This window comes from Saccopteryx leptura, chromosome 6 (assembly GCF_036850995.1).
Source record: "Saccopteryx leptura isolate mSacLep1 chromosome 6, mSacLep1_pri_phased_curated, whole genome shotgun sequence".
NCBI classification, from domain to species: domain Eukaryota; kingdom Metazoa; phylum Chordata; class Mammalia; order Chiroptera; family Emballonuridae; genus Saccopteryx; species Saccopteryx leptura.
This window is the reverse complement of record NC_089508.1, coordinates 68237025-68259663: the sequence shown is the minus strand read 5'-3', so window position 1 is coordinate 68259663 and position 22639 is coordinate 68237025. Positions and strand designations below refer to the sequence as shown.

The 22639-nt window shown below is 42.1% G+C and overlaps 1 protein-coding gene and 2 non-coding genes across 5 annotated transcripts in view; 2 read left to right on the top strand and 1 right to left on the bottom strand.

The window, feature by feature from the left end:
• The window catches only part of DMXL2 (Dmx like 2), a 203306-nt gene extending 188145 nt beyond the window's left edge, over positions 1–15161 (bottom strand). For all 3 annotated transcript variants that reach the window (XM_066341820.1, XM_066341821.1, XM_066341822.1), the window contains exon 1: positions 14676–15161. In XM_066341820.1, coding sequence (XP_066197917.1) covers positions 14676–14762 — 87 coding nt within the window. In that variant the 5' untranslated portion in view covers positions 14763–15161. The remainder of the gene's footprint in view (positions 1–14675) is intronic.
• LOC136377793 (U6 spliceosomal RNA) lies at positions 1054–1160 on the top strand. The gene has a single exon (XR_010746423.1). It is a non-coding gene; the product is annotated as a U6 spliceosomal RNA (small nuclear RNA).
• Positions 15162–22108: 6947 nt separating the features above from the next.
• Positions 22109–22184, top strand: TRNAA-GGC (transfer RNA alanine (anticodon GGC)). Its single transcript has one exon. It is a non-coding gene; the product is annotated as a tRNA-Ala (tRNA).
• Positions 22185–22639: the final 455 nt, after the last annotated feature.

The window sequence follows — 22639 nt, the reverse complement described above, 5'->3', positions numbered from 1 at the left end:
GGCCAGAAAACAAAAGACTGATACCATCAAGATGCTAAAAAGAAAATACTGCCATCCTTGACTCAGCAAAAATGTCTTTCAAGAATAAAACAAAATAAAGACATTTTCAAACAAACAAAAAGTGACATTTGGCCCTGGCCGGTTGGCTCAGTGGTAGAGTGTAGGCCTGGCGTGCAGGAGTCCCGGGTTCAATTCCCAGCCAGGGCACACAAGAGAAGCACCCATCTGCTTCTCCACCCTCCCTCTCTCCTTCCTCTCTGTCTCTCTCTTCCCCTCCCGCAGCTGAGGCTCCATTGGAGCAGAGATGGCCCGGGCACTGAGGATGGCTCCATGGCTTCTGCCTCAGGTGCTAGAATGGCTCTGGTCGCAACAGAGCGACGCCCCAGATGGGTAGAGCATCGCCCCCTGGTGGGCATACCGGGTGGATCCCGGTCGGGCGCATGTGGGAGTCTGTCTGACTGCCTCCCCGTTTCCAACTTCAGAAAAATACAAAAAAAAAAAAAAAAGTGACATTCAAACGCCAACAGATCCACCCCCAAAAAATTTCTAGGTTCTCTAAGAAGAAAATGATCCTAAATGGAATGTGAGAGATGTAGGAAGGAATGAAGAGCAAAGTCACAGTAAATATGTAGGTAAATCTACAAAAAGCATTGACTATGTAAAATAATAATGTCTTACAGTGTTTATAAATATAGGCAAACATCACAGAAGGATAGATAATAATCAGGAAGAGGATAAAAAACAATGCAAAGGGTTCTTATATTGTCTGGAAAGACTATAAAGCCTCATCAAACTGATAAATCACATGGTAACTAAAGAACACATGCTGTAATTTCTAGGGTAGAAACATACTTCTAAATTATTTATGAGTTAGGGATTTAAAATATAGCTTTGTAGTATGCAGATATAGTAGTAGGTTCTAAATATGTAAAACATCCATAAATGCACACAAAGAAAGACTGGAATGAGCTAAGCATTTATCTCAATAAGTTTGGAGGAAAACAGCAAAATTAATCTAAATAAGAAAATAATGAATTAAAAATAAGAGGTCATGTGCTTGCTTCAGCAACACATGTACTAGAATTGGAACAATACAGAGAAGATTAGCACAGCCCCTGTGCAAGGATGACATGCAAATTCATGAGGCATTCCATATTAAAAAATAATAATAACAGTTCATGAAATAGAAAATAAATATATAATATAGAGAACAGTAAAGTTAGAAGGAGGTTATTTTAAAAGATGAATAAAGTTGATAAACGTCTACTGAAGAAAATGAGAGAGCACAAATAACCAACAGCAGTAATGAGAAAAGAAGCAACACAACAGATGCTGCAGACCTTAAAAAGATAAGAGGTTACTGTGGACAACTTTACACTAATGAATTTGGAAATTTATGCAAAAGAATAAATTCTCAGAAAAATAACAGCCCAAAATTCATTAAGGAAAAAAGTACAAATAAACATTCTCAAATCAGTAATACAAGCCACCTCCATGTGCCCTCGGTCCAATTTACCAAATGTTAAAAGGGATTTTTCTCTGGATTGCACCCTAACAGATTTATCTTTCTTCTACATGTTTCAAATTATCTACAGTGGCATATGTTACTTTATAAATTTTAAGGATGAAAAAAGGACTAGGATCCTGACCTGTGGTGGTGCAGTGGATGGAACATCAACCTGGAACACTGAGGTTGCCAGTTCGAAACTCCAGGCTTGCCTAGTTGAGGCACATACAACTATGACTTAATGTTTCCTGTACGCTACCCTCTAAAATCAATCAATGAGTTGTTGTTTTTTTAAAGAAAGAAAAAGAGAAAAGGACTGGAAGGCTTGAGTCCTAGTTTTAATTCTGCCACAGGTTTCCTTCAGTTCCTAGACATAAAATTCCTTTAGTAGATCTAAATTGTAAAACATTTCATTTCATGTACCAATTTAACATAAAGATGGAAATTAATCCTACTACTTCAAAATAACAAATTGTCTTGTTTCTATATACCAATCATATACAAATGGCACTATTAAATACTGCCCAAAAGAAGAGCTACAGTTCAATTATCCTATAACCAAAGCCATCACTTTGGTGGATGTCCCCCAATTTAACCAGTTTAGAGCTTATAACATACACCATGTCTTCTTGTGCACATTTAATAGCTGGTTTGCCTCAAAGGTATACGCAATGCCTAGGCACTCAAATATTTTTGAATAAAAGATAACCAGGCCCTGGCCAGTTGGCTCAGTGGTAAAGCGTTGGCCCAGTGTACGAAAGTCCCAGGTTTGATTCTCAGTCAGGACACACAGGAGAAGCATCCATCTGCTTCTCCATCCCTCCCCCTTCTCTCTCTCTCTCTATTCTCCTCCCTCAGCCATAGCTCAATTGGCTTGAGCAAGTTAGCCTTGGGTGCTGAGGATGGTTCCATGGCCTCACCTCAGGTGCTAAAAAATAGCTCCAGTCGCCATGGAGCAATGGGCCCAGATGGGCAGAGCCCTGCCCCCTAGTGGGCTTGCTGGGTGGATCCCAGCCAAGGCACATGCAGGAGTCTGTCTCTCTGCCTCTCCTCCTCACACTAAAATAAAAAGAAAAGAAAACCATAACCAGGAAGTTACGTTAATCAAAATTCTACTGGGAAATGGAAACTTTCCTTTTCACTTTCCTTTTTATCTTCCATATATAAACAGTTTGAATTGTGAATTTTTTAAAATGTAGATATTACACTAATACTAATACTCCTTTGGCTGAATTCAGTTTACTACCAAGTGGGAAAATCGCCTCAAACATGTCTTGGTCAGGCTCCTTAATTTTCAATTCCAGGCCCAACTTAGCTGACTGTTAAAACATGTACTTTCTTTTTTCTATGTATTTTATATTTATTTAGAAAATTAATGGAGTAACACTGATGAATCAGAGTACATAGGTTTCAGGTAAACATTTCTATAACATCTGAACTGTTGATTATGTTGTATACCCATCACCCAAAGTAAAATCATTTTCCATCACCGTATATGTGTCCCTCTTTACTCCCTTCCGCCCCACAACATGTAACGCTTAAAATACAGAATCACTACACCCCAGGTATTTGGTTAATCTTCAATTCTTTTATGCATTAAAGTCTTTCAAAATCATAACTGAGGAAAATTTAAGAACCACTTGATGGGCAGGGAGTGTGTCAATTCCTTTCAATACATTAATATATATATTCCATCCTTGAATTAAACCAGAAAAGCAAAGCTTTACACCTAGATTGTATTATATCAGCTATCTCTGCACCCATCCTATAAAATTCATTTATCTAAAATATAAACTTGGCCCTGTACAGATGGTTGAGTGAAGAGAGTGTAAGCTTTGTGTGCAGATGTCCTGGATTCAATCCCTAGTCAGGACACACAGGAGAAGTGACCATCTGCCTCTCTTCCCTGCCCTCTCTTCCTTCTCTCTCTCTTCCCATCCCACAGCCAGTGGATCAATTGGTTCAAGCATGGCCCCAGGTGCTGAGGATAGCTCGGTTGGTCAGAGTGGATCTGATCATCGGCCTCAGGTGCTAAGGATAGCTCAATTGATTTGAGCATTGGTCCCAGATGAAGGTTGCCAGGTGGATCCTGGTTGGGGCACTCCCAGGAGTCTGTCTCTCTATCTCCCTTCCTCTCAAATAAATAAATAAATAAGGACTGATGCCATCAACCCATCAACAGGTATTACAAAAAATAGCCTTATAAAAGTGGTCACTATGGGCATGTCCTCTTTGAGGTACAACCACTCAAATATCCTTTTCAAGTGAATTTTCTTTCTCCTAATTTCTAAGAGACTGCACAAGACTTCCAACCAGAGTAATGGAAAGCACCAGTTCCATTGGGGCTAACTGGCTGAGCCAGTTTCCAAGGCCCCTTTTCTCTGACCTTCCAGTGAGCTGACAGCCCCACTTTGGCTTAGTTCTTTCCCCATAAAGTTTCAAGAGCCAAAGCAGCCCCACCTAGTCTCCCTACTGTTGCTTCCTCTATCCTAGGCCCTTCCTTGCTTTACTATCCTCGGTTGTAATAAACATACTCTCAAAATAAAAAAAATAAAATAAAAATCGTGGTCACTATGTTTACCATAAGAATACTTTGTATTACACTAAGTGCCCTTTACCTTTATTAACTTACTGGGTACTTTTTTATACCCAATATATTTTTGTTCTAGGTACTAAAGAAACATCAGTAAAGGGCACTAAAAGCATGTGGGTCTTTTTTCTGACTGGAAAAAATAGAATTTGAAAGTTTTAAACAAGGAACTAACAAGATTTGATTTAGTCATGAGACACATACATTTCAGTAAACGATAGACTGAATATATGACAGTGGTCCTGTAAGGTTATAATTAAGCTAAGAAATTCACCTGACCTGTGGTGGCGCAGTGGATAAAGCATCACCTGGAATGCTGAGGTCACTGGTTCAAAGCCCCAGGCTTGCCCAGCCAAGGCACATATGGGAGTTGATGCTTCCTGCGCCACCCCCTTCTCTCTCTCTCCATACTCTAACATGAATAAACTTTAAAAATTAATTTAAAAAATAATAATTAAGCTAAAAAATTCCTATAGCCTAGTGATGTTGGAGCCATGCTTATAGTGATGCTGGTATAAACAGACCTACTGCACTGTCAGTTGTATAATAGTGTAGCATGTACAATTACATATAGTACAAATAATAATAATAAACAACTATGCTACTGGTTTATATATTTACTATACTTTTTATTGTTATTTTAGAATATAGTCTTTCTACTTATAAAAATTTTGTTTAAAACATTTTGCCATGTTATGCTGGCAACAGCCTCTATCTTTATGTTGACATCCTCTTTTGCATTTACCACCTCTCAGCTGCACCATTTACTCTTGTGCTTGATTTAATCTCCTGTTTTCTATAGTAGCATGTCGTATGGGTTTGTAGCCACTACACCATATAAACTAAGTGTTTTGCAGGCTAGACCATCTAGGTCTGTATAAATATATGATGGCACAATGACAAAATCACAAATGATATATTTCTCAAAATGTGTCCCTGTCATTAACATTAAGTTGCATGTAATACTGTATTTTAACAGAATCATTCTGTTAATCATTCTGGCTACTATGTTGAGAACAAACTGAAGGAGGATAACATCAAAGCAGACAAAGCAAGTAGACCTGTTAAGAGCCGACTGCCATAAGGCCCTGGCCGGTTGGCTCAGTGGTAGAGCGTCGGCCTGGCGTGCAGAAGGCCCGGGTTCGATTCCCGGCCAGGGCACACAGGAGAAGCGCCCATCTGCTTCTCCACCCCTCCCCCTCTCCTTCCTCTCTGTCTCTCTCTTCCCCTCCCGCAGCCAAGGCTCCATTGGAGCAAAGATGGCCCGGGCGCTGGGGATGGCTCCTTGGCCTCTGCCCCAGGCGCTGGAGTGGCTCTGGTCTCGACAGAGCGACGCCCTGGAGGGGCAGAGCATCGCCCCCTGGTGGGCAGAGCGTCACCCCCTGGTAGGCATGCCGGGGTGGATCCCGGTCGGGCGCACGCAGGAGTCTGTCTGACTGTCTCTCCCCGTTTCCAGCTTCAGAAAAATACAAAAAAAAAAAAAGAAAATATCATGACTTAGGATAAATTAAATTAAATGTTATACTCCTGGGAGGGCTCAATTTTTAGAGGAAGTGGCCTAAAAGGAACATATCTCCAACGATAATCTAAGAGGATATTATTTATGGCTTTCTAATCATCCCACCAAATTATCATATAGAAAAAAAACTAATCATATAGTACATTGTTTAAAGGAGTCTCGCTCTATTCACTGACCTCTTTATATGTACTAACTTCTCTATCAGAGAAATATAAGATAACCATCATATTTTTTTAGGTATTAGGATGAGGGAAAAGGAGAGTGTTCAAGGAGCCCTTAGCAATCATGAAATGAGATGGCTTGAGAATAAAAAGTACAGGCAATTGGTTTCACATGTATACATCAAGTCTTAAGGCTACATAAACAATATCTAAGTAAAAGAAAATACAGTCTTACCACCTGGATAATCTAATCTGCACCTGCTTTCTCAATAATAGGTCCAATCCTGTTACATCATGAATCAGGGTTCCAGAGCAAAAATATAACGCAAAGGGGTTCCATAAACTCAAAAAGGTTGAAAATTCTAAAACTCCTATTAAAATATTAGGCTTCCAAACTTGTTTTAAAAAATAAAATACAAGTTAGAAGAGCCTTACTAAATCTGAATTACAGAGATTCTCCATTATCCCTTTTTAAATACTGCTATGCTTTCTATCATAGAAGGAAATTAAATTGGTCAGGCATGACTTCTTTTTCCACTCTGCCACTGTGGTTGTAACCCAACACCCTGTGTTCTTTTCGATGATTAAATACTGAGAACTCTGATTTGTTCTAAAAATTTCCCAAGATCCGAATTAATATACTGATTATAATTTATAAAGCCATCTTTCAAATACCCCAAATCTTAAGAACAGAAAGTACAGGAGTAAATATTTAGGGGTTGGAGAACCTGAACACCATTACACAGGCCCCATCTTCCACTCCATTCTGCATGTGACAATCCCAAGCAACCAGCAGTAACCAGATGCTGAGGATACAGTCATAATAAACAAGCGCCTCCTTCTCAACTGTGAGCCCAAGGACCCACTACTTCATAAACTCTCTCTGTGGCTTATTCCCTGAGCCAGAAAGGAGTTCAGGCTCCCTGTCAAGTCTGGCCAACAGTCTTGTACATACAAGTGGAGGGGAAGTACACAACAGCCTCCAGACTTAACACCTTCACTACAAGCACTTTGTGTTTCTGGTCTCTGGTCCATTTTCTCTCTTGCTCCTTGGTAATCTTTTAAAAAGTCAATATAATCCTCTTTTGAGGTCTGATTACTTAAAAAGAGAATCTAATTTAAGAACCTGATTTTATAGATGAAAAACCTAAAGAAGTTTAAGTAATTTAGCCAAGGTCATATTAAGTAGTTGGTCTCTGACCTCCCATTTCTAGGGAGGCATTATTTGAGACTATATCAGGGTTTCTGGGTAGCTGCTAGGCATCTTCTCACTATAAGGAGAAAAGCTAATTAACAACCTACATGAGAACATATGAAAGAATTTATAGCCCTGGCCAGACAGCTGAGTGCAGTGGCTTTCAACTGCCGGTCCACGGGTCCGCCAGAAATTGCAGACGCACCAGTCCACAGACCAGCAGTTGAAAACCACTGGGTTAGAGAATCCTCCTGACAGGCCAAGGTTGCAGGTTCATTCCTGTTCAGGGCACACAGAAAAATCAGCTAAAAAATGTATAAGTGGAACAACAAATCTCTCTCTCTCTTTCTCAAATAAATAAATAACATAAAAGGTTCTTTTTTTGGTGTAAACCTGTGCTTTATTGAGATACTCATTCTCAGGCCATGGAGAGAAGATGAAACTTGACAGTATCTGTGAGAGCCTATATTTGGGGTACATATAAAAATTAAAAACAGTTTATTAGCCATAAAAAAGCAACTGGGGCCAAGCTAAGTGAGGTCCTCTCTGCCTTCCCAACTCCCCCCACACCCCAAGAAAGAGTTCTTTAAAATAAAGAAAGAATTCATATAACCTCACACACACAGTAGGGCAAAAGTAAGTTTACAGTTGTTCCTACGGAAAATCAATAAATAATACAAGAATAAACTCTGTTTTAGTACTCAGAACTATAAATCTACTTTTGTTCCACCCTGGACACCTACAGGCTAACACCAAACAAGCCCACAAACGATAAAATATGTCAATATAAATAAGAAGCTACTCTCCAAGAAAAATGGGCCAATTTCTCTTTGAACTCTAGCCCATTCTAAATTCTTGACTTCCGTCTACCCCTTTACTCTCAGCAAAGGCTATCAATAGGTGTGAGAGTTGTTAAACCTATTGATAACCAGCCAGTACAGAAGCACTTTTCTGTCTATCTCTCCTCAATTTCCCTGCTGAAAGGAATCTATTATGCTTCTTGAATTCCCACCAGAATTTAAATACCTCACAATACCACACAGCTTGCCTGCTGTGGTTAATTAAGTACATGTCTTAATTCTAATGACTACCAGGTTCTTACATTTCTTTAATAAATTCACTGAAATCAGGACTAAATTTTTTTGTTCCTTCTTTTTTTTCATCTTCACAGAGCCTTGCACTCCTATGTGTTCAACAAATATTTCCTAAATGTATAAAGAGGCTGATCATTTTCAAAGTTTGGAGTTACCATAATTCTAAGACTGGGATATTATACTATGATAGAATTAAAATATATCTAAATGCCAGAAAAAGAGGTCATACAACATTATCTTCTAACTTTTAAAGTCTTTTCATTCATTACTAACTTGGTGACTCTAAGAAAAAAACACCACCAACAAAAGTCAAGAAATACCAGAATACAGGTATGTTTTCCTAAAACAACTATGAATAATGTTTACAGATTATATTTTTCAACATTCTAAGAGTGTCTGCTATTTAATAAAGAAGTTCTGTTTTATTTTAATCACTTTTATAATGGAATTTATCCTTTATATCACACCATTACTTGGCTTTTGTCATCCTTGCCACCCAGGAAGACCTAATACCACTGTCTTTCTAAATGTCAATATTGTGTGAAATCTTTGATCTTCCCAATGACATGAGATCTCTTTCATCTGCCTTACAATATAATTCTGTACATCTTCTTTTATCTCTGCCAGTATATCATAAGTTCCCTGAGAGTGGAACTAATTTTTATAAACTTTGATTGATTGATGTGCTAATTTCATATCATATTAGAACAATATCAACTACCCCTATTGGAATAACATCAACTGCGCCTATCTGCCTGAAAATACAATCAGCACCCCTTAAGGCCAGATGTTAAAAAATTTTAAATTAGATTAATAATCATGGCCCTGTCTGGTTGGCTCAGTCCCAGCCTGGCCATGCTGAAGTCCCAGGTTCCATCCCTCATCAGGGCACACATGAGAAGCGACCATCAGCTTCTCTTCCTCTCCCTTTCCCCCTTCTCTCCCTTTTCTCCTCTTGCTGTCAGTGGCTTAACTGGTTTTGCATCAGCTCTGGATGCTGAGGATAGCTCAGTTGGTCTGAGCAGTGGCCTCAGGCTCTAAGGGTAACTTAGTTTATTCAAGCATCTGTCCATGATGAAGGCTGCTAGGTAGATCCTGGTCGGGGTGCATGTGGGAGTCTCTCTATCTTCCCTTCTCTCACTTAAAAATAAAAGGAAAATAAAAAAAGATTAATAATCATCATGTACCATTATTTTTAATTAAAATTTCATGCTTACAAAAAAGACAAAATAGTATTTAAGGACTATTTTTCAGGAAAATAATAACATAAATGAGAACTCTACACTATCTGCTGCATTAAGCGTTAACATTCACTTATCTGTAAGAATGTCTATAGTTAGAGAGTTGGTCTCAGATGCTGAGGATCCAGGTTTGAAACCCTGAGCTCACCAGCTTGAGCATAGGATCGCTGGCTTGAGCATGGGATCACAGACATGACCTCATGATCACTAGCTTGAGTCCAAAGGTTGCTCACTGGCTTAAAGCCCAAGGTCACTGACTTGAGACCAAGGTCTCTGGCTTGAGCGAAGAGTCATTGGCTTAGCTGGAGCCCCTCAGTCAAGGCACATATGAGAAAGCAATCAATGAACAACTAAGGTGCCACAACAAAAAACTGATGCTTCTCATCTCTCTCTCTTCCTGTCTATTTGTCCCTGTCAGTCTCTCTCCCTGTCTCTGTCTCTCTCACTAAAAAAAAAAAAAAAAGAAAATACAACACAACAAAGCTCATACAGATCATTGTCTCCTTGGACTATCTGGGACCTGACTTTTTCAGGATAACAGTTTTTCCAGAACTTAGATCTACACTGAATATAACAGAATGATCAAAAGGTGATATATACAACTATATTTATAAAATCACAATTGTTTTAAAAAAACCTGCTGTCAAAGCACAAGTGAAAACCACCATAACTCATATGTTAGCACAAAAACTATACATCAGGGGTCCCCAAACTTTTTACATAGGGGGCCAGTTCTCTGTCCCTCAGACCGTTGGAGGGCCGGACTATAAAAAAAACTATGAACAAATCCCTATGCACACTGCACATATCTTATTTTTAAGTAAAAAAACAAAACGGGAACAAATACAATATTTAAAATAAAGAACAAGTAAATTTAAATCAACAAACTGACCAGTATTTCAATGGGAACTATGCTCCTCTCACTGACCACCAATAAAACAGGTACCCCTTCCAGAAGTGCGGTGGGGGCCGGATAAATGGCCTCAGGGGGCCGCATGTGGCCCGCGGGCCGTAGTTTGGGGACCCCTGCTATACATAGTCACTAAGACTGTCCACTATAAACTGCACCACCATTTCAACACAGCACATATTGGGCCACAGTGACATAACCAAGCAATCATTCATCACACTACCCACCACCCACCAAGCACAACACAATATACACTGCTCACAAAAATCAGGGGATCAGGAAACAGGCAGGTACTCCAGTACTTTCAGCCTTTTGTATAGTGCATTTTTACTAATGAAATAAAAGTTGGTTTTGCATCTCATTTGTATAATCGAACAACTTTCTTTGACTTGTCGTTTGCTTTTCTGATCTTGTTTAATCAAATAAAAACAAATGCTATTTTTATTGCTCATATTCATTTTGAAATATCCCCTAATTTTTCTGAGCAGTATATATAACACTGTTTTCCAATTATGATGTCATAAACTCTTCAACATCCACTTAGAACAATTGCTTTTCAAAAACCATCTGTTTAGAGACTCCTAAAGAAATGATCTACCCTATTTTGAAAAGGTCCTCAGGATATCATTAGCTAAGAACCACTGGCTAACTACAAGACAGTCTTCCATTCTACAATGGCCCATCTTGACCACACGCCACACACCACCACCATCACCACCACCACCACCACCCTTTCCCACCCTTCAGAGCAATAACTCCAATGGAAAAGAAACACAACAGAAAAAAGCCCACCAGACCAGATCACAAGACTTTCATTTCAGTCCTGGCTGGCCCCATTTTTAGCCATCTGACCCAGAACGAAAGGTTTTCCATCTGATTGTTATGGCACGTTCTATGTAAAGGAGTTTTACCGTTAAATTTTTTTAATTTTTACCATACTGATATAGGCATTCAAATACTTGTTAGTTAATTCTAGAGTACTTAAAAACAGCTTGTTCTCCTTTCTTTTAAAGTAAATCTGTTCTTTCAGAGTCCAAAAGGTCATTTCTAGTTCAAGGCAAAATTATGACTGGACCGGTGCACTCAAAACTAAGATATTAAATGAGAAATCAGTGTTACAAGCAGGCCTCCTAAGCCAGGTAATTTTCTTTTTTTCTTTTCTTTTTTTTTCTTTTTGTATTTTTCTTAAGCTGGAAACGGGGAGAGACAGTCAGACAGATTCCCGCATGCACCCGACCAGGATCCACCCGGCACGCCCACCAGGGGGCGATGCTCTGCCCCTCCGGGCGTCGCTCTGCCACGACCAGAACCACTCTAGCGCCTGGGGCAGAGGCCAAGGAGCCATCCCCAGCGCCCTGGCCATCTTTGCTCCAATGGAGCCTCGCTGCGGGAGGGGAAGAGAGAGACAGAGAGGAAGGAGGGGGGGGGGATGGAGAAGCAAATGGGCGCTTCTCCTATGTGCCCTGACTGGGAATCGAACCCGGGTCCCCCACACGCCAGGCCGACGCTCTACTGCTGAGCCAACCGGCCAGGGCCCAGGTAATTTTCTGAGTCATATTTGGGAAATTAAAAAGTCAGGATTCCCCTGACCTGTGGTGGCGTAGTGGGTAAAGTGTCAACCTGGAACGCTTAAGTTGATAGTTCAAAACCCCGGGCTTGCCTAGTCAAGGCACATACAGCAAGCAACTACGAGTTGATGCTTCCTGCTCCTCCTCCTACCTCCCTCTAAAAATCAATAAGGCCTGACCAGGCGGTGGCACAGTGGATAGAGCGTCAGACTGGGATATGGAAGGACCCAGGTTCGAGACCCCGAGGTCGCCAGCTTGAGCGCTGGTTCATCTGGTTTGAGCAAAAGCTCACCAGCTTGAACCCAAGGTTGCTGGCTTGAGCGAGGGGGTTACTCGGTCTGCTGAAGGCCCACGGTCAAGACACATATGGGAGAGCAATCAATGAACAACTAAGGTGTCGCAACGAAAAACTTATAGCCGCTAGCAGAGTAGCGCAGCGGAAGCGTGCTGGGCCCATAAAAATCAATAAAAAAAATTGTAAAAAAAAGGTCAGGATTCTCTTGTTGCACCATAAAAATGTAGGCTAGAGTAAGAAGATCAGTATATCTATAATAGTAAGGCAAAACGAGAAGCATATATAATTTAATGTAAAGATGGCAGATTATCTGACTAGTTTAAATTTCATAATACAGCTATAAAAAACAACTGCATATTGTGAAATGGTGAAATGGTACTGGAAGAAAATTATCTCAGCAGCTGAGTGAAGGATGAACTGAAGTGATCAGATGACTGTCAGGAAAACCAGTTTGGAAGTTCTCATATTAAATAATACAAATTAGGTTCTATAATAAGGTGGTAATTAAGGACATGGAAAGGGAAAATCTGATAAACACTGCACACAGCTAGACTTGGTGACAGGTTTGAATTAGGGAGGTGGCAAAAGATCCGAAAATGATTCCAAGGACCTGGTAATGGGTGGCCTCCAGCATAACCAGCACTCATAGTTCTTGCATTGGCTTTCCCAGACTGCATCTGAATCCACCTGAGTACTATATACCAGCCCACAGTGAGACACAGATCCAATTTAGATGAAAACAGAAAACTACCGCCACAACAGTGTTGAAATACCCCCTAACCCAGGGGTCGGGAACCTTTTTGGCTGAGAGAGTCATGAACACCACATATTTTAAAATGTAATTCTGTGAGAGCCATACAACGACCCGTGTACGTTACACATTATCCAATAAAAATTTAGTGTTGTCCCAAAGGACAGCTGTGATTGGCTCCAGCCACCCACAACCATGAACATGAGTGGTAGGAAATGAATGGATTGTAATACATGAGAATGTTTTATATTTTTAACGTTATTATTTTTTTTATTAAAGATTTGTCTGCGAGCCAGATGCAGCCATCAAAAGAGCCACATCTGGCTTGCGAGCCACAGGTTCCCAACCCCTGCCCTAACATCTGCTCCTCTAACCCTGAAGAACTTCTTTCCCACCTACACAATTGAGGGAGAAGAAAATTTTATTCTCTACGCCTCAAACAGTCTCTACAGAATTGAAATCCAAGCTCAGTACTATATGGACCTTTTAGATCACTTGTACACAAAACACAGATGACAGCATTGATAGAGAAAGGTGTAACAATGTAAGTCAGGCAAATTATATTTTCAAAGGGTTCAATCTCAACTGGAACAAAGCCAAGTTAATTACATTTAAAAATTAAAATGGCCAAAAAGCAATCTTATAGTTATTTTTAATGTATCACAATGACAGATGAATTCTGTTCCAGAATGCACTGTGCTACATGATTCTGCAGTTTTGCTGGAGCTTTTCTGATTTCTGCAGCCTTAAAAACAAACCGTTAGAAAGCAGACATCAGATCAGAGTGTTTCCCTTGTCTAAGAAGCATACCATTATGCTATTTCCAATTTTATCAAGCAGATGGTATCAATAACAATGTATATTTAATCGAGGTCTCACTGCCTACAGTTCTTTCTAAAGAGGACCATGTATAAATTTAATACAAAAAAAAAGGAACTCACGCCAATCCATGGGAGTCTAGGGATGAAAGCTCTAGAGCTCAGTTTGAATTAGCTATAAGAACATCCCATTCGCAAAAAGGACTGATCCATCCATGCTCCTCGAGAAACGTACCTTTTCATTTAGATTTTAAAGAGATTCTAACACATTACTGTTTACACACTCTTTACTCGCACAAACAAGAAAAGCAGTGCCATAAAATTTCACATTGCCTTAGCTTAAGGACAAACTAGTCTACCTTGCGAACGGATTAAAATATTACCTAGGAAGGTTACCAAACTGATCTCGTGATAAATAAGAGCCCTCCAGGCCACTGTCACGCGAACCCATCCATTCTAAATTTTTCAGGGGCAGAGAAAGAATTTTTCTATTTTCTAGTGGGAATTAAGGTTCCGCATATCGGGCGAGAGAGTCTCGGATCGGGTTTAAAGCCCCAGGCTCCAACGTCTCTCCTTGCTGCCCTAACAGAGCGCCCAAGGGGAGCCAAGCGCAGTAGTATCGCCTCCACGCTCCGAGACAAGACCAAGTAAGTCTCTTGGCCTCCACGCCCAGAGCAGGTGCAAAACGGGAACTCTGGGGTTTCAGCGGTTGCAACCATCTTCCTCCACCGCAGACCCGGGAGCTCCCTAGAAAAGGAACCTTCCCGTCTAGCTACCCCGAGACCTGTCTGCTGAGGGTGGACAGGAGGGTGGATTCCTAATCCTTTCCCCTGACGGGTAATTACCTACACCCTCCTCAGGACTCCCAGGCCCACACCCCATCCCCTTAATTGGGCTGCAGAGGGAGAGCGGGTGGGGCCCGCCAACCTCTCGTGGCCCCCGGGGGAGCGTGGGCCCGGGGAAAGGGGCTTCGGCCCCCGGGTCCGGACCCCGGTCTCTCCCCACGGGCTCCCGGCCGCCACTCACCGTGAAGGGGACATCCCCGACGCTGCCCACGGAGTAGCAGTTGTCTCCAGGGTTGACAGCACCGGTGAGGACCTGATGCAGATGCATGTCCGGGGCCGGGGCTGGCCAGGAGAATGCACGAAAAGCTCGACGAGCCCCGCGCCTGGCCCTCCTCCGACCGCGAGAGCGTCTTGCGCGGCGGCTCCGGCTTATCGCCTCACTCCCCTTTCCCTCGCCCCCGCCTCGTCCCTGCCATGGGAGCTCCTCAACCGCCGACGCCGCCCGGATCGCCGCTCGGGTGCGGAAATGCCCGGATGCTCCCACTGTCTGCTGCACCGGCGCACAAATGCGGGAGGAGGACACCGGTGCATGTGAGGCGGGGGAGCGCCTGGGGGAGCGCGCGGGCCGGGCGCGTGCTGGAATTGACGCTCCGCCCGAGGAAGATGGGCGCGACGGTCAGGGAAAAGGTAACCCCTCCTCCTGCCCCTGAGCTTTTAGCTCAGCCCTCCTTCCCAGCCCCACGTTTGCGCGTGCGCGCGCACTGGTTTCCAGGGCAATTGCGCGCGCCGTGCGGATCCTCGGCCCGGGATTGCGCGCGCAGACGTGCGGGAGTTCCCTCGGCGCCTCCGGCAGCAGCCGCTGGGGGCGGGAGCTGGACGAGGGCGGGCGGAAGGCCGTTCTGGGCCAGGCAGCTGTCCAACTCTGGGGAAACACCGCCGGGCGTGTTTTGCTGTTTAATCCACTCACAAGTGCACTGGGTGATGGTCAGTGCAGTTGACTCAAGAAGACTTCCGTCACCGGGAAATTCCACCCCGGGAAATCTTAGATCCCTAAGAGCTTTTTCAAAGTACATTGCATAAGATATTTTATTTTATATAAACAATTAAAGGTGTCGTGAAACCGGAGGTGCCATACTACCTTGACAGCAAATTATTTTGCCCCCACTTTTTGTCAGCCTTGTTCTAGTAAAAGCCCCCTAGAGACAACTGATTCCTCTAGAGTAGATTCATTTTTTCATGCGTGGTGCCATGGATTCGCAGAATCTCCTGGTTTTTCCAGACTACTAAACTTTTTTTTTTTTCAGGGACAGAGAGAGAGTCAGAGAGAGGAATAGACAGGGACAGAAAGAGATGAGAAGCATCAATCATCAGTTTTTCCTTGCGAGACCTTAGTTGTTCATTGATTGCTTTCTCATATGTGCCTTGACCGCTGGCCTTCAGCAGACCGAGTAACCCCTTGCTCAAGCCAGCGACCTTGGGTCCAACCTGGTGAGCTTTTGCTCAAACCAGATGATCTCGCGCTCAAGCTGGCAACCTCAGGGTCTTGAACTTGGGTCCTCTGCATCCCAGTCCAACGCTCTATCCACTGCACCACCACCTGGTCAGGCAAGACTGCTAAACTTTGAGTAATGACACAAGGATCGGATCCCTACTCCAGGTCAATTCATCACAAATTTTTTTATCCTATATTATATATAAGTCAGTAGTACAAAGAAATAAAGAGGGGAAAAAAAGTAGAAAAGATAGGAAGGCACAACTATCTATAAAATTAGGCAGAACGCCAAGTGTTGTGATTGAGACCCAAAAGTCTATTCATAACGGAAAAGGAAGAGTATTTTTGACAAGGATGTGTCAGAGGAACTAAGATTGATGTTTGAGGTAGGGAAAAGAAATGATTAAGGAGATACAGGTATCCAAGAGGTAGCTTGTGGCCTGCCTGACGGTAGAGTCTTTTTGTTTGTTTTTGTTTTTATTTTTGATTTGTTTTGTTTTGATTTTGGAGGTAGAGTTTTTAATGCTCCACTAAGAAGCTTAGATTTCATTCTGCTTGGGAGGAGGGTGGGTTCTTTCATAAACTGCTTCAAGAAGATGACTTTGGCCTGAACAGGTGGTGGCTCAGTGGATAGAGCGTCAGACTGGGATGCGGAAGACCCAGGTTCGAGACCCTGAGGTCGCCAACTTGAGCGTGAGCTCATCAGGTTTGAGCAAAACTCACCAGCTTGGACCCAAGGTCGCTGGCTCGAGCAAGGGGTTACTCGGTCTGCTGTAGCCCCACGGTCAAGGCACATATGAGAAAGCAATCAATGAACAACTAAGGTGTTGCAATGCGCAACGAATAACTAATGATTGATGCTTCTCATCTCTCCATTTATGTCTGTCTGGTCTGTCTATCCCTCTCTCTGTAAAAAAAAAAAGAAGAAGAAGAAGAAGAAGAAGAAGAAGAAGAAGAAGAAGAAGAAGAAGAAGAAGAAGATGACTTTGCAGCACAGTGAGGAGGGTGGGGAAGATTGGAGGCAAAGGTTTCGCAGGAATTGGTAATCTGTTCCGTGGAAAGGAGAAGGAGTCAAAAATAATCCTGATGAGCTAGGGCATTTTCCTTTTCATTTAGTGGCTTAACTGTTCCCCTAGTCAGCCAGCCTAGAAACCACAGAACCACTGTTGGCTTCTTTCTCTCTTGCCCATATCTCAGGATTCATTTTCAAAGTCCCTAATTCATACCCCTCATCCCCACTGCCATTTGCCTTTATTTCAGATCTCATCATTTGTCATTTAATTACCATAATAGCCTCCTAACTAGTTTGCCTCTCCAGTACATCCACCACAATGCAGCCAAAAAAAAACAAAAACATTTTTATTTCTTTATTTATTTATTTTAGAGAGTGGGAGGAGAGAAAGGGAAACATCAATCTGTTGTTCCATTTATTTACGCATTTATTGGTTGAATTTTTTTTATTTTACCATTGATATGAGATAGAGAGAGAGAGAGAGAGAAGCATGAAATCCTTGTTCCATCTAGTTGTTCCATTTAGTAGTCATTGGTTGCTTCTCATATGTGCCCTGACTGGTGATCAAACCTGCGACCTTGGCTTATCAAGATCAACTCTCTAACCCACTTAGCTAACTGGCCAGCACCAGAGAAGTCTTTTAAAGGAAAAATTTTCCTCTGCTTAAAATCCGCACTCCCTACAGGTTAAAATCTGAACTCCTTATCTTGATTGACAAACCTGTTCATTCTAGTTTGTCTAATCTTTTCATCTGAAGCTGTTCCCTTGAAGACACTATGCTCTAACCCAGTGGTCCCCAACCCCCGGGCCGCGAACTAGTAGCGGTCCATGGGCCATTTGGTACCAGTCCACAGAGAAAGAATATATAACTTACATTATTTCCATTTTATTTATATTTAAGTCTGAACGATGTTTTATTTTTTAAAAATGACCAGATTCCCTCTGTTACATTCGTCAGACTCACTCTTGACACTTGTCTCAGTCACATGATACATTTATCCGTCCCACCCTAAAGGCCAGTCTGTGAAAATATTTTCTGACATTAAACTGGTCCGTGGCCCAACAAAGGTTGAGGACCACTGCTCTAACCCCACTGAGTTATTTGCTGTTTCCAGAGCATGCTGTGCTCTTGAAAGCCAGGAGCCACAGCCACCATCAGAGCCGCCTGGCCCATGCAGTTTCGCAATTTGATTCAGACAGACGGTAATGAAACAACGGAGCCAAGAACTGGTGGGCCATTACCTTTAATCCTAGCTTGCACCCATCAGGCGAGAAATACACATATTGAGAAAACACTTCCCTTTCCATTCAGGGCTCCAAAAGCCACTGACTCATCCGAGTATTCCTGGAATCAAAGGTTTATACCTCACCAGCCTTATTCACTTCTGTTCCCCATCTTCTCTCTGTACAGACTATGCACAAACTGGCTTCTCCTTCACTCCACCATCTTGGCTGCCTCTCCTCTGCAATGGTGATGGCAGGATCTGAGCGAGAATGCCCCAGTCTGCCTCATTTTATAGTGTAGAAATTAAAGCCTTTAAGCCAATATACAAATAAGGAAGTCTCTGATACAAAGCCACTCATCTGAGGCATAAATGGGATTCCTTGTAAGAGTGCACCACCCTACATCATGCAACAGTCAGGGGGTGTGGGGAAAAGCTCAGTTTTGAGAAGATCTTAGTATTAAAAGAGTGGGAGCCTGACCAGGCGGTGGCGCAGTGGATAGAGCATCGGACTGGGATGTGGAAGGACCCAGGTTCGAGACCCTAAGGTCGCCAGCTTGAGCGCGGGCTCAACTGGCTTGAGCAAAAAAAAAAAAGCTCACCAGGCCCTGGCCGGTTGGCTCAGTGGCAGAGCGTCAGCCTGGTGTGCGGGAGTCCTGGATTCAATTCCCGGCCAGGGCACACAGGAAAAGCGCCCATCTGCTTCTCCACCCCTCCCCCTCTCCTTTCTGTCTCTCTCTTCCCCTCCCGCAGCCGAGGCTCCATTGGAGCAGAGATGGCCCGGCGCTGAGGATGGCTCTGTGGCCTCTGCCTCAGGCACTAGAATGGCTCTGGATGCGACAGAGCAACGCCCCAGAGGGGCAGAGCATCGCCCCCTGGTGGGCATGCCGGGTGGACCCCCTTCGGGCGCATGCAGGAGTCTGTCTGACTGCCTCCCCGTTTCCAGCTTCGGAAAAATGGGAAAAAAAAAAAAAAAAAAAAAAAAAAAAGCTCACCAGCTTGGACCCAAGGTCACTGGCTCAAGCAAGGGGTAACTTGGTCTGCTGAAGGCCCATGGTCAAGGCACATATGAGAAAGCAATCAATGAACAACTAAGGTGTCACAATGAAAAACTAATGATTGATGCTTCTCATCTCTCTCTGTTCTGTCTATCCCTCTCTCTAACTCTCTCTGTCCCTGTTAAAAAAAAAAAAAAAAAAAAAAGAGTGGGAAAAGCTTAGTCTTAAAACCAAGCCTTCGATTATAAGGACCTTGCCAGCCTACAGCCTGTCTCCCACATCCAATGCAAACTATAAGCAAGCAAACATATATATCATATTTACAAACTTATTTGACTAACAGTTCTCTTATGCTTTCTTGTCTTGGTTCATGCTCTTTTCTCTGTCTGAAATGCCCTTCTTCCTCCTCTTCCTCTTCCTAGTTCTCCTCTTCCTCCTCTTCTTCCTCCTCTTTCTCCTCTTTCTCCTCTTCCTCTTCTTCTTCTTTTTTCCCTCTCCCTTCTTCCTTTTCCCTCCCCCTCTTCTTCCTGCCTTTCCCCTCCCCTTCTCCTTTTTAATGAGCCCTTGAGCAAATCAAATTAGCCATCATAATATAAATCCTCTTTTTGACCTGGCAAACCACAGTTTACTTTAAAAGTCACCTGTTCATTAAAGCCTTCTTTGTTGTTGGGCAAATAAGTTTGTAAAATCTGTATTTTCTGGTTTTGTTCACTTTTATTGTTAAAAATGGCACTGCCCAGGTGATATGGCTAGTTACCTTTCTGCTTGGGAAGGAGCTTGGTTATGCTAATGTGTGCTGGAGGAGGGATTGTCTCACCAAAAAGTTTTCATAGGAGGATCTAGGAGGTCATATTGAGAGAAGAGACCATGTTGTTGCAGAGAGAGCAGGCAGCCAAGATGGCAGAATGCTGAAGGAGAAGCCAGTTTGTGCAGAGTTTGTGTAAAGAGAAGGATATGATAAACAGAGGAGAATAAGGCTGGTGGGGCCTTTAATTCTAGGAAAACCCAGATGTGTCAGTAGCTTTGTGAGTGCTGAATGAGTGGGTCTTGGTGCCCGAGTGTTTGTTTTTATTCGTTGGCTGGTACAAGTCTAGAATAAAAGGTAATGGCCCACCAGTTCTTGGTTCTGTTGTTTCATTACAATCTATCTAAATCAACCTGCACAGACCAGGTGGCTGTGATGGTGGCCACAGCTACTGGCCATCCATTTGTCTACCCCCAAATACCTTGAGGCTTCCTCCTGTTTAAACACACATATCTCATAGCAATTTGTCTGTTCTCTTCTACTTGGGTTTCAGAAATTTCAAGTCAGGACCAGTATTTTATTTTCCTGTTTCCCCAGTGCCTAAATTGTAGTATGTATCTTATTTGCTGACATACAAAATTTGAATTTGAGAATACCCAATTCTGCAAGAAAAATTTATGGGATAAAAAGTAATTTTCATTATACATGCATTTATTTGTATCTCTGAAAATGTTTAATTGATTTTACAGTGGTTTTGTGGAGGAAAGTATTATATGCTTGTGTTAATATAATATACTATGTACAATATATTGGGCTCTAGGAAATCACAGTTTCTATGTATTTAATTATATACTATTAACCATGAATAAAGAGGTACTAAATCTCATAGTTAAAAGAAACATATAGTGGAAATATAGCACACTACAACAACACACACAAAATGATGGGCAAATGAAGCCCTGTACTATGCGTGAAGTACCATGAAGGCAAATACTAAGGTGACCAATCGCCCTCCTTTAGGAAGGACAATCCTTCTTTTGTAAGTTCTTTCCTCCCTCGAAAAGTGTCCTCCTACATGTCCTCCTTTTTTACAATATATTGGAAGACTAATCTGTAGATGTCCAATTTCGATCAATGTGAAGTTGATCCATTGTGTGTGATGTGACGTGTTTGTGTTTGACATGATGATTCATCGGGGATCAGTACAGTGCAGCGAGACGCGATTATGAGACCAATGCGCTCTGCCCGGGAGACCTTGAGAGAGCGCGCGATATACCGAGCACACAACACACACAACATTGTAGACTCACAATTATTTCTTTTTCAGTGAATATTCAATCATAGACAGGTAAGCACAATTCACATTTTATTAATTCATTATTTATTTAATAATTTCCAAATATGTATAATTTTATTTACAAGTATTTTCCCAAAATTTAATTTTTAAAGTAGAAATCCAACCTCAAGCCATATCTATTAATAATGCATTTTGATTAAATGTTGCATAAAACAGACTTTTTTAAATTAGAAAATGATAAATACACTCGAATATCACTCCAAATTAGTGGTTTTGTTTGATATTTAGTTTTGTTAATTTAGCTTCCGGAAAATTCACCTACCATGATGTAACATTTTCAGTTCCTAATGTGCTTGCATCATTCATGTAGCTCTGTACTTTATTTTTAATTTTTAATTTCATTTAAGGGATGGAAAAATCAAAAAAGAGAAAATGCCATTTCAACGATAAGTTGAAAAAGGAATTTCCATTCCTCATATCAGAGAAAGATACCATTATTCTCTGCAATATTTGCAGCAGAGAATTTTGTATTGCAGTTGGGAGCAGAGCAGCAATAATGAAACACTTCACCACCAACAAACATAAGCAATCATTAGATGCATCAGCTTCCTGTTGTAAAGTAACAAGTTTTTTTAAAACTTCAAATTATTCTGAAGATGAAAAACAGTTGACTGCAATGGAGGGAACATTTGCATTTCCTACCATAATTCACAAAGTTTTTGTAGTATGGATTGTACAACTAAATTATTGAAAAAGTTTCACAACGCAAAATTTTTATGTGCCAGGACAAAATGCGAGGCTATTTTGAAATCAGTATTTAAAAATTACTGTGACAAAATACAGAGGTCTTGGAAACTGCAGCATTTGTAACAATTTTATCTGATGCATCAAATCATAATGAAATTAGGCCCTGGCCGGTTGGCTCAGTGGTAAAGCGTCTGCCTGGCGTGCAGAAGTCCCGGGTTCGATTCCCGGCCAGGGCACACAGGAGAAGCGCCCATCTGCTTCTCCACCCTCCCCCTCTCCTTCCTCTCTGTCTCTCTCTTCCCCTCCTGCAGCGGAGGTTCCATTGGAGCAAAGATGGCCCGGGCGCTGGGGATGGCTCCTTGGCCTCTGCCCCAGCGCTAGAGTGGCTCTGGTCGCAACAGAGCGACGCCCCGGAGGGGCAGAACATTGCCCCCTGGTGGGCAGAGCGTCGCCCCCTGGTGGGCGTGCCGGGTGGATCCTGGTCGGGCACATGCGGGAGTCTGTCTGTCTCTCCGTTTCCAGCTTTGGAAAAATACAAAAAAAAAAAAAAAAATACAAAAAGAAAAAAAAATCATAATGAAATTAAATTGTATCCAATAATAGTAAGATATTTTAATGTTACCAAGGGCATTCAAGTAAAAATATTACATTTAGAATCCATTGAGGACGAAACTTCTGAAATTTTGTCAGA